Raw genomic sequence first — 12,729 nt, 5'->3', positions numbered from 1 at the left:
CAGTAGCAGTACAGTTGTATGTAATTTGTATTTAAAATCTATGTTTATTTACAAGAATAGCCTAAATAAAAGGACAAAATGTACAAGTACGAAACAACATCCCCCTCCGAATGTCAGCGCGCGAATGACTGTAACGGTCAGTCGCAGCGCGTATATATAGAATAGTTCGCGCATGCGCATTTCACTAGGTACAGGCCGAATATGAATTTGGCGCGTACAGCAAGTTATTATGAATTTGATAAGATCTCTTTGCAGGAACAAATGTAATAATCCCTTCAAAAAATAAAAATTTACAATATTTACTATCTTACAACGAACTATATATGATTCTAATCTATAAAATAAAGTTCTAAGTTTTAATTTTTTTCTTAAGTATAAAGAAGTTTACTTATTTTGATTTAGATACTTTTAGAGTGTGAAACTTCTACAAATATGAAATAAAAATGTCATTGATACAGTTTTCTATGAAAGTTAACGAAATAAATGTAATTTACCAGTTTTTATTCGTAGCAAAAGGTTATGGAGGATTAAAGAACATCAACGTCTCCCTATGACGTTACACAAGATTATATTTTGTAACCTTCTCTTCATCCCTTTTTTTCTTGACGATGCACTCTCGGCAGATCGTGACGATCAAAATGTGACAAAATTCTCTCGTTCGTCGTACTGGTTCATACATAGCTCAACCCTTCCTTTTCTCAGAATCGATTTCCCTTTTATCATGAGCTCTGGAACAGTCTCTCAAATATACAGACAACACGTGTATGCACTTGTAGAAAATCGTATGCGCTGAAACTAATGATGAATTTGTAGGAATATCGATGCACCTTATGTCATATTATTTTTCGTCTTCGTTTATTCAAATGATCACTAATTATCATCTGCTTGGTTCGAAATAATTTATTTCTCTGTTCTTTCGATGTTTCATCTGTTGCGTTCTTGCTCGCGGTTAAGTGAAGTTTATAAAAGTCCCGTTGAACAAAAGAAAAAAATGAAATGGTACGACTCCTCGTGTAAAATACGAAAAGCGTTCTATTCGACAGACTGCCAGAAGCGGGTGGAGGTTCACGAATATCGGGTTAAAAATGAAACGATGGACTGCCATCATTATAAGTTACTATAAAAAGACCTCGCGAAGTCTGAAAATTGCAGATGGCGTCGATTTTGCTACTCTTCTTCATGCATCCTCTGTGTGTGTACTTGTGTAATAGTGGTAGAATATACGCCGCGAGCTATCATCAATTTACATTACTGCCAATGCTCAGACTCCGCAAGATCCCCGCAAATATTCAGGTAGAAAATATTGTAACTTCTCACTGGTGCAGCCGGGACCATAATGGCCGACCTAAACACATTCGTATCATTAATATCATTCATTTTCATGATCACTCGCTCGCAAACATACACTCCGACACTTCTCTCTCTCTCCCTTTCGCCCTCTGCTTCGCCTCTCGTTGCACGATGCATATGAAAAAAGCGCGACGCCACCAGTAATTGAAAAACGAAAAACGAAACTAATTACAATCCTCTCCGTCGCAGATAGGTATTGTGTCGAATGTTGTGCAGAATAATCGTAGTCACATTGAGATCCGTCACGAGTGAACGTAAGGAACGTTGACGGCGCTTGGAGAACTGTCATCGATAGCTTTTCTGTTCTGTTTCGCTCTAGAGTAAATATTTGCTTAAATAAATATATGTGTGACGAATATACGAATGTTCAATTTGAGGAAAGTGCATGCTCGTCGACTTCGTCCATGTCGCTGTGCACTGTTAATTAAAAACAAAAAAAAGTAGTTAGTCTCCTAAGTCTGTTTGTACAGGAGCAACTTAAGTAAGTCCATTATTCCGCGCAACATTCGTTTGACTATAAAACGTACGGTGTACTTATTACATATACATACATACATAATAAGTGAAGTTATAAACTAACATTCTTTCGTGTAATGCTTCGATAATAATGTTAATAATAATTAAAAACTAACTAATCGATAATTCTTTTTTGCCTGTATTGCGATAACCGTGTAATGAGGTGTCTGCAGCATCTCTGGTTCTATCTTCTCTTTCCTTTTCCTTCGGGGTCGTCACGTCCTTATTTGTATACATATATATATTTGTATATATATGTATATATATATTTGTATTATTTACAAGTTACAGAAGGGTTGTGATCATTATTGTGTAGGCACTATGGCTTTGGACGTACACTAAAGTTGTACGTTAGGGTACATCCTTTAAGAGTCTTCCAGTTCGGGCAATTCTCCCCCAGTGCAGCCTCGAGCTCTTCAAGGAACATTGAACAATAATCTGAGTGCTTAACGCAAGTTCGGATCGGCTAATACGTTTCTCTTTCCCCGTGGAACTGTTCTCGCGCGACAGAGGTTAAGTTGCACTGGCGTGGAATTCCCCTTTGAAAAAGCCCTTAGAGATCAGGTCCAGAATAGTAACCTGTGTTCTGAAGAACGAATCTTAGACGTCTGTCGTTACCACTTGAATTAAATATGCGTTTACATGCGACGATACAGCCTAAGATTTTTGCTTCCTTCTCCCTCCATCTCTTCTTGTACGCTTCAGTTCGCCCCCGTGCTCGAAGGCATCATCGAAGGAGCTTAATCGACACGACGGTGTAGCCAGATCGGTATACACGCAATGGAATCAGTGTTACAGAGGATGACAATAATTTCCTTTTGCCGAAAAAATCATTTCCTCGTCCGCGTTAAGAGAGACTTAATTTTTAATTACAGGTCCGCGCATCGAACCGCACACGATATATATTCGCTATCGGAGAACTCGACCAATTACAAAAGTATATAGAATAAAAACTATGCCTCCCTGCCGTTATCATAATCATTATTATATTATTATTATTACTATTATTATTATTATTTCTTTACAAACGATTCATTGATAAGCTACTATGCATCCCGATGAAGTTTTTCTCGATGCATCCTTCCGGACGGCAGTCTCCTGGCTTAAATACGATTTAGAAAAAAAAAAAAGAAAAAAAAAATAAACAATTCAGTCCGAGTGGTAAGAGAAGACAACCGGCCGGAACGAGGACGTTCTCTTATTCCACTTTTTTTCCATTTTCGTTTTAATCATCACGTCGATATAGAGATATTACACTAGGAGGGACTTCGTTTGATGAATGATTTCGCGCGCGTTATCAGTCCTAAATAATTTTACAATCCAATAATCGCAGGAAAAAAAACGTTAGTGGTTTTGTCGTTCGACGCGAATCCAGTCTCTCTCTCCCTCGCTCTCCCTCTCCTACTCATACTTCATTTACAATATTCTTTTTTTTTATTACAGATTGCACAGAAAAATGGCTCACACTACGCCAGGCAGTTTTGCTGAAACTTAATCGGTCAGAGACCGCATCAAGTCGATGTACCGCGTCAACAGTTTCGTGTGATATGTCTTCCCCCCTCTGCTTCGCGGTACACCCTTTTCTCTCTATTTCACCGCCTTCTTCTACCCCTCTTTATCGCAGAGGTCGAATTTCGGAAAGCGACCGACATGATACAGCGACCTGGACTTACGAAAACATCTTTGAATCGCGTTAAAAATCACCCCTCGACATAATTTCCATACCCTCGGCAAAATACTATTCGGTACTCGTTTTTACGTTGATACACGCGAATCTGTCTTCTCGAATCATAAAGGTCCTATCTATAACTCCGTATTTACATTCGCGGAACCTCGAATAGATTTTAACAAGCAAATTAATCGCCCGATTGTTGCAGATTGTACATTACAAGAAATGTAAGATCGATTAAATTATATCGTACAATATCGATATGAATACTTCTGCTATCCTAAAATGAACAACAGACCCGGGAGGATCACTGTACACGATGCCCACGTATTCTCGTCCAGAACGAGCGACGTGTGTTTTAACGAAAAATTGCCATCACGCGAAAGCGTATCTGTTAATCGAACCTAATTAACAGAACAAATTTAATCTCCGTTCCTGTTCAAATACTAGGAAAGCGAACTCAGAGTGACAGCCCAAAGGGACAACGATGCTTCGACGACAATAGTAATGGTGATCTATTTCTAGAATTTAAAATCAAAGAGATCTGAAAGCCCTTCCTCCGTGCCTAACGAGAACGAATAGTCGTTTTCGGAGAGAGGTGGTTCCAAGGACAGCAGGTGTTCCCCAAAATCGAGGATACTTAGATCTGTAACAAAAGAGAGAGAGAAAATGGTGGGCTTGTTCAATGTCGTCAAAACACCTTCATGATCCTTCCACTTACTCTTTGTACTGTATTTAAGATATAGATCGATCAATACTAAAAAATTTTTAAATAATATTTCAAATTCCAAAAAAAAATTCAATTTATTGTATACCCGAAGAGACACATATTAAATCTCGTAAAATTAAATTTATAAATGTCAAATGTTTTCATATGTTAGTTACGAGAATTCTCTACCTTGGAAAATTTGTGTTGTGATTTTTATTTATTATTCCTTAAACCCTCTAAGATGATAATTCAGCAGTAGAAGTATAATATATAATCCTAAGTTATTTGATGTGAAAAGCACTAAGAGCAATTTTTGCACAGCCTACAAGAGCATGTGACAATAAGCATACTTCCATTAAAATACAGATAAGCCAATAATTATTTGGTCCATAAACATACCTTCGCGCGATAGGAGTTTTGTCGTTTGAAACCGTTACCTAACTAGAACTCTGCCTGTGATGTGATTATATTTTCATTAACACACAAGTCACAGCCAGAGCTCCATCAGGGTACGGCTATCATCCATTGTTGAAAAGGCAGAGGACAACGAGAGGAAGGTAACTTGAGTTAATTTAAGAGACGAGTGACGATTAACTCTTGCCAGTTTTCTTTTAAAGACACCATTTCTTCGTCAGAAATAGTAGAATTTATTCTTCACATGCAATTATACGTTTCTTTCGAATACGCCAAGAATTGTAAATTTTGATTTGTGAATTTAAAACTGTCGAATCTCTTGTTTGGTTATGTGAGAAAGAAACGTACTTCGTTTTGTTGTTAAACATCTCAAAAGTACAGAGACGATTGCAGTATAAAAAGCATTTATTAAAACACAAAGAAAAGAAGGAAAGAATATAAAAATACAGCCATGTTAACAGAGAAAGTTATAATAACAGCGGAAAAAGAAGAAACTGCATACAAAAGAAGCAAGAAAAAAATTAATCGCATTTCGAATAATTAAAAATAAAGAAGAGTGTTATTAAAGCAACGATTTTTCAAAGGATTAGAATAGTAAATTAAAAAACAAGAAGGTGAAAACAACAAAATAATTATTTCCCGAAATTACAACTACAAAAATTTAAATATTAAATATCACTACTTGAAAGTTGTTTTCACCTTATTGTAATCCCTACTTTATGCCTAGCATTAGCAACAAAATATAGCAACATGTATATAAAAGCGTACATGCAATGAAAAACAGTATATAACATTTTCTACGAAATTTCGCAAAATAAAAAAATAAAAATTCCATTCGTACGATAAATATATTAAAATCAACATTGCATCAATTCCTTTCTATCTACTATTCGCCTTTTCATAAGTATTCACAATGTTAATAAAAAAGAAAAAATAGCGTATAACATTTTCTACGAAATTTCGCAAAATAAAAAAATAAAAATTCCATTGATACGATAAAAACGTTAAAATCAACATTGCATTAATTCTTTTCTATCTACTAATCGCCTTTCCATAAGTATTCACAATTTGAATAAAAAAGAAAAAACGTAAGAGGGCCGACTTTTAGTGCATCGTAATTTAAAAAATATACGCGATCCTACCTGGAGTGCTAATTTGATCCTCTGTTTGAAGCTGGAATTTGCCACCACCCATTGGTCCATAATCGTCGGATTCGCATAAAAGCGCGTCCCTCATGCCCGCTAAACTGGTAACTGCGGATATAACCGGAGTACACAAACGAGTATTCAACGAACTTTCGACAGAAGGTACTGGTTCGACCCGAACCCCGCTCCCCTCATTGGCCAGCAGTTCAGGAGGCAGACAGGGAATATCTGATTCTTTTGACGAAGGCACAGGTTGCGTCGTCGTGTACCCTGGATTGGGAGACGTTTTGACTGCAGGATCATCGGGACAGAGGAACACCTCTATTTCTCCGTGGGACGACCTCATATGCATTTGAAGCTGCAAAGACGATGTTGCAATCGAGCGTTATGTGGACGATCCTAATTTAGGCGAAATCGCTTTTGCACGCTAAGTGATGATTACCTTTTGTTGACCAAGATTATTAATAGGCTGCGGAACATGGAGAGTGGCTTCTGGCGGAGCTTTCACTGCCATTATAGCCTGGTCTTTGTACATTGGGACAGAACGTAAATCGTGATACGTTACATAAGCGTATTGTCTGTCTGCGCAAAGCTCCCTAAGGTTCTTGTCTGCGCCGTGAATTAACCGGTCCAAGGTGTTTTCCTTGGCTTCTAGGTCCGCTACTTCTCTCCTAAGATCGGCGACATCGTTCCTTTCGTTTGGTAACTGACCGCCCCTGCAGAATACGACGTTTGATAATCGATAGAAAGATTAGTCTCTTCGACGTGGAGTATTTGGGGAACGTACTTCCATTGAATATTGTTTTTACTTTTCTTCTCCAAAATTCCTATCCCTTCTAACACGTTCGTGATGTCATATATACGACGTTTCTGCACTTCCAACTTCTCAGAAGCTACATTCAAATCTACAACACCATCTTGACTGCTTTCTACTAAATGTATGAACTTTTTTGTTAGTAAGCTCAGCGACGTATCGTACCGCGTTCTTTCTACCGTTTTACCTGTAACGAATATAATATTGGTCCCCACAGAGTTCAATATGGAGGGGATTCGAAGAGAAAATCAATGAAATTTACTTTTAGTAGGGGTGTGACCACTTATAGAACTTGATCCAGATCTCCTACGTTTACCTCTAGGAGCCTTAAAGGCAGATTGGCTGGGACCTGTTGTTCCCATTTCCAAATTCAGTCTTCGTTTTACTGCCTGAACTGATATTTGCTATAAAATATTTCAAAGGGATTTGAATAAAAATCATCTTTGTAGATTCTTGGTAGTAATCAAGCTTGTTAAAATTGTGAAATGAAATTAGAGTTCATGTTGGTCTTAGGCAAAACGTTCTTCAACTTGGAAGGAAATATCACATTGTTACACTTACTTCAGTTCTTGGCGGTGGTTGTGTGGGTTTCCTTGTTACTTGATAACAAGGTGTTTGTCCATATTGATGGTCTTGGAGGTGAGGACTTGGCGTTTCCTCTGCTATTTTTTGTGCTTGCACTTCGTCCAAAGAGCAATCATCCAAAAATTCTGTTTTTACTGTAAATAATATTGATGCACATAAATATTTAAACAAATTAAAAGAGGAGTGCAAAACACATACTTAATTTGGTCTCTGCCATGTCTGGTGTAACTGGCCTGGCAGGATCTTCCAAGACCACTTGTCTCCTTACTCGAGGCATTTTTGTGGTTTATTAGAATCTACAACAGTCATAAAAAATATATACGTTAATTAAAATACAAAGCAACAGCCTTGGATAACATAGAACACAGAGTGATCAATAACGATGAAGTGAGCTCCTAAAATTCAGAAAACTGCTTCTTGCAGACATTTTCAATCATGAATACTGAATATTATTAAACCTTGCATGAAAGATTTCAAATAATACCAATAACTGAAAGAAAAATTATATTAAAGCTCCAATACAATGGTCTACAGCTTTTTCCTATATTTTTCACATGTATGAAACTCTTTTAAAAAATATGCTCTCATAGTACAAGATTAGAAGGCAATTATAATTTGTATTATTTAAATAAAAACCGCGTGTTTTTAATAAATTTGAAAAATAAGGACTCAAATGAACTCCTGCTTAAAAATGAATACCCTTGCACTTGAATATCTATATTTCTAATATACACAAATGCAGATCAAAGTAACTAGAGTTAATACAAGATTTATTATCATAAAAAACAACATAATATACATTTCCAAGCAATATAATGAAAACCATGTATAACTGCTCTAAAAGTACATACATACAACACATGGAACAACCAGAAACAATACTTTATTAAAAAGCAGCTTGAAAGATAGTTTTTCCCGAAAATTTAATTCCCCAGAATTCGACCTTTACGCAAATAAACAACTACATATATTCAACGTTAACTTCTCTCTTATTATTATTATACATCGAACGCTCATAAAAACAACGCCTGTTGCATCAATGTGTTAACAAAAATTTCTTCCTGCTTCCGTTTCACGAAGACCCGAGACCCGCAGAGAAAACGTGCTGTTCCAGCATCGTTCCAAGAAGGTTAATGCAAGCGTACAGCGTGCGTCGACGGATAAGTATTTTTCATTTTCGCCTCAACCGTTACAAAAAAGTGTTTACTATCGCGGACGTGTCACCAGAAGCATCGCTCATTCAATGAAATTTCGAGCGCGACGAGGTGAGATTGATCAGCGAGGTTAAAATGCAGCGCTTTTAACGAATACCTTGCTAACCTTGCCGACGATATGCCTCGTGAAAAGTGGCATTTATAAGAAAAAAATATGAGCAACGCGGCGCGCGGATCAGAGGAAAATTTCTATCGATTCCATCGTTCTCGGCCCCTTTTCCCAAAGCTGTTTCATTCAGCGGTGAATTTCGTGCGTCCTCGATGGCGCTTTTAAGGAGAGCCGACTTTTTCGATGCATATCAAAAGGAATGGACAGCATTGGGAAGAACCTTTTTGTTCTCGAATCAAATAACATCGTTGGACCCTAATAATAGAACTCGTATTCCGAAGAACGTCGCGTTTGTCGGGGGGAGGGGAGACAAATTCTAATATCGAAATGAGAGGCGAAAGGAGAACACGATAGAAGAAAACAATAGATGCATAAATTGAGGGAGAAATATCTGTCATTATAATTGGAATGTAAATAACGTTCTTTGAACGGTATATTTGGTTTCTGGGCTTAATTTTCTGATGGTTTTTTGTACTTCGAATGGGAGGAGCGTTTTGGCGTGGTTTTTCTGTTTTGTAAATGGCGGGGAATGCTGCAAAGAGGAAATGATGTTGCACGAATGTAATGAAATAGCGAAATAAAGTGGAACGCTGAAAACATTGTTGGGAAACTAAACTAATCGGTCTGTGGAATACGGGAACGGAAGTGGCGAGCGCAAGGTGACAATATCGCGAGAAACGAACATCTGGCAGAAATTGCGGGGCAATGATTATACGATACGTTTCGATGCAAATGTATTAAGCGCTGAAAGAGAGAAACAGAAGTAGAATATAGTAAGTTTTTAAAAAGTAATGTAATGTTATAAGTAAAAAATCATTAATTGTAATGAGAGTACTGTTTTTTATAGTATTAACCTCTCTTCTTTGTTTTTAAGTTTCAGCTATTCGATTTTTGAAAATTTACAAATTAAGTTCCTTATATTGAATAACTGACAAAGACAGTTAGCTCCAAATGAATATTACTTTTGGAGTATGAAGAAAATTTCTATTTAGGCTTCATTTCTCGAGTCGTATTTACCAAACTATAAAATTGCTTGAATATTTGCGATTTAGTGATCAGTTTCTAATATAACAAAATCTTAACAATCTTAAATTTAAATCTTCAAAAATTTCAGGACCTCACCCATACCACCTAATCAAGGAACCCAAAGACTTGCAACACAATCACATTACAAACCTCCCTCACATAAACCTACAATTAACAGCAACTTTATAATTCCATATAATTCAAATTCAGACCAGAATTCCACTATCCTGTTTCCCCAAAACGTCCCTGGTACTCCATTCCCTAATTTCCCAATTTCCTCAAGCTACCCAATTTTGATTTCAGTTCTCTAACATCGCTACCCGTTTCTCACTTCGAAAGCAGCGAACGGAAGCCAAAGTGTCCGCGAAAAAAAGAAAGGGGAGCAGAAACTATATATACGCGATCCTAAGGGCCCCGTTTCCAAAGGAACTCGTTACGCGCCTGAGCGGACCCACGGTGCGGCCGAGCGAGAATTTTCGAAAAAAAGAGCAAGCGTCTCGTGAACACGAGGCAGCGTTCCGGGTGTGGTTTAAAGAGGCACGCAGGATCGTTGTGTCACGGCAGCGTCGTAAGCAGTTTTAGAAGCGAATTTCTCCCGGTCGAGCTGCTTGGCCGCCTCGGTTTCGCGTGTTCGGCCGGGTACACACTGGCCGGCGTGCTCGCAAGGGGATCGCGAGAGGCCAATAGCACGGGCGGAGCGCATTCGAAGGTTGGGAGCAATGCACGCCGCGGAGGCATTGATTGGTGGGACGTTATCTGAAAGATAAAACCCAGTCTAGTGTAACTGGCGTCGACGGCATTGGACGCGAGAGCGTGGCCATCGATTGGCGGAGCCTTGTGCCCTTTAAAACCTTAAAGCACGACTCGTCCACCGACACCATTTAACCATCCACACATCCAAAACTCGAATTTCGATGGAATCCTCACAATTCACACGAAATCCGAAAAGTGTGAGCCCAGAGCAGGAAGCGGCGTGGAAGCTTCCGTAGAAGCTCCGCGAGACATGGCCTCGTGTGCACGCGGCTTCAGGCCCCAGATGTTAACGACGAACCTCGTTGTCCCCTTTTTTCCGCTCCTCCGCTCCGTGAAAACCGCACAGGTCGTCTATCGGCGACCCAACTTGTCCCCTGCTCCTTTTATCATAGCGAGGTGGAAAACGCGCGATCGTCAGCCTGGCTTCACGCGTGTATATACGTAACCGCGATCAGCTGTTATTCACCCTAGGCTCATCTCGCCTCATTCGTGTCTCTCCTCAAACGTAACGCGCGTTAAGGCTCATCCACGACTGAACGGCCGAGAAGATAAGGGGCGTTGCGTACTCGCGAAATCCTCACGCTACACACTCGAAGCGGCCATGCATAGGAGAGCTCGCGAGCTCGCGAGCTCGCCAGCGAGCGGGCGGACGAACGAGGGAAGGCGATTACGCGAGCGCGCACGCACACACGCGCGCCTACCAGTCCCCCCACACATAGAAGCGATGCGTAGCGTTCGCACGCGATACGTGGAGCCGTTTAAAGAGCCAAGCCGGGACTGAGTGTCCCTAGTTAGGCGTGCTACCGGCACGGTCACGAGGGACCCTAGAACCTCTGCTTTCCCGATTGATCGCGGGAGGATGAGCTCTCATCGAAGTTAACGGTCCTGTTCGCCTAATACGCTCCAATAACCATATCATTTTCCACGATTGCGAGAGGGAATACACCAACCGTTCCGCGGAGCACGGTCGCACGCACACCACGCCGAGGGCGCTCGAAAAACGGGGACCCATCTGCGCGTGTGTGTCCGTGTGCGCGCGGCCGTGTGTAACGTGCATGCGTGTTTCGAAACGACACAGGGACACCTATCAAGGCGGCAAGAGTATTTTACTCGGGAAGAAACGCACGGTACGAGGGAACGTTCGCCGCGTGTTTATTCCACTTACTTGGCTCTCGAGCGTGCGGCGGAGACACCGCGGCACAGTATTTCGAGATGTTGGGCCACGCTCTCTTCCGGGAGGTTCAGCCAGCAGCGCACAGCGCGGCGCGTGTCACAGCGGCGACGGCATATCCTTGCCTCCCCGATGGCAAACGTCGCCGTCGTGGGTCGTAGGTCGTCGTCGATGCTTCTAGACGCGGTGCCCGCCGTGGCCTGTCGATGACAGGACGAGGCGAAGGTGCCTGGGACGTCGAGATCTAGCTCGGCCTCCCGAGGCGAACCTTGCCACGAAATATCCCTTCTATTCCCCGTGGATGTGTCGTACACGCACTCCGTTACATACGACTATTCCCTCGCGCTCGCGCGTGTTTTTACTTCCCCTCTGTCCTTCCTCCTCAGGCTTAGCACGTAAGCCCCGTGGTGTGTCGTCCCCGTAGGTCGTAGTAAGCGTTGCGTGGCTTTTATTTCTCTCTCTCGCTCTCGCTCGCTCCGTCCCTTTCCCTCTCCGTTTTCCTATATATTCCTCAGTCTCTCGACTGCAGCGTGTCCATTTTCTGCAGGGACGATACTCTCGGGTAAATAGGAACGACGACCAGGCAGCAGGCTGGGGGCCCCCGAAATAATCGTGAGGGCCGGCTGAGAGCCGTGACGATCGCCGTGTCTTTCAGGTCCCGAGGAATGTGGAGGTTCTAAAGTTCACGATAAGCCCCGCCTCGGCATGATCGGCCGGCGAGGAAAACGAGAAACCTTTTCTGTCCGGAGTGTCGCGCGCGCACACGAGGCCGGCTCGTGAGCTGGGCGATTCGATGGATGGACGGGGCTCCGGCTGGCGCGCTGGCAACTGGCTCGGGCTGCGAGGCAGATAGACCCGCCTGTGCCGGTAGTAGTGGCACACCGTGTCCGTGCGTCCCGACACGGGTGTCCTCTGTGTTAGTGGCCCTCCTTCACGAACACCACTGCATCAGGCTCGTTCCTGAACGCGTCCCTGTCTCGGTGGTAGTGCGTGCTTAGGCGGCTGTCATGTGTCGGTGCGTTCGTGGACGCGCGCCTATAACGTACCGGCGTACCGGCCATCTGCCGGTCGCACGCGAGAGTCGAGTACGCGCGCCAAAACCGTCACTCGCTTTGCTCCGTAACCACCAGCCTTGCACGACTATCCGAAATGTTCCTAGACACCTGGGATACCTTTCTTTCCCAACTGGGCCTTAATTTAAGCCACCCTTTCGATCGTTTTTTAAGATCGATCGGTAGAATAATGGCCCTCGAG

At 41.8% G+C, this 12,729-nt stretch overlaps 1 protein-coding gene across 1 annotated transcript; it reads right to left on the bottom strand.

Annotated features, from left to right (window-relative positions):
• Window positions 1-882: 882 nt before the first annotated feature.
• Window positions 883-11,599, bottom strand: LOC143181738 (transcription factor E2F2). Its single transcript, XM_076382297.1, has 8 exons — window positions 11,470-11,599; window positions 7,401-7,498; window positions 7,179-7,336; window positions 6,880-7,021; window positions 6,591-6,804; window positions 6,246-6,519; window positions 5,801-6,161; window positions 883-4,181 (listed from the first exon to the last, which is right to left on the bottom strand). The coding sequence occupies exons 2-8, from the start codon at window positions 7,477-7,479 to the stop codon at window positions 4,057-4,059; spliced, it is 1,353 nt and encodes a 450-aa protein (XP_076238412.1). The 5' UTR covers window positions 7,480-7,498; window positions 11,470-11,599; the 3' UTR covers window positions 883-4,056.
• Between the last annotated feature and the right edge of the window lie 1,130 nt (window positions 11,600-12,729).

The sequence above is a fragment of the Calliopsis andreniformis genome, chromosome 7, assembly GCF_051401765.1.
Source record: "Calliopsis andreniformis isolate RMS-2024a chromosome 7, iyCalAndr_principal, whole genome shotgun sequence".
Lineage (NCBI taxonomy): Eukaryota > Metazoa > Arthropoda > Insecta > Hymenoptera > Andrenidae > Calliopsis > Calliopsis andreniformis.
Note: the sequence above shows the minus strand (reverse complement) of the source record. Positions and strands in the feature narration are given on the sequence as shown.

Bases quoted from the DNA above. Each gene is read 5' to 3' on its own strand.
- LOC143181738 (XM_076382297.1), bottom strand. From the start codon at position 7,479: ATGCCTCGAGTAAGGAGACAAGTGGTCTTGGAAGATCCTGCCAGGCCA. The intron at 7,022-7,178 runs GTAAGTGTAACA...AATATTTTATAG, and splicing joins AACCACCGCCAAGAACTGAA to CAAATATCAGTTCAGGCAGT. The intron at 6,805-6,879 runs GTAAATTTCATT...TATTCGTTACAG, and splicing joins TGGTCACACCCCTACTAAAA to GTAAAACGGTAGAAAGAACG.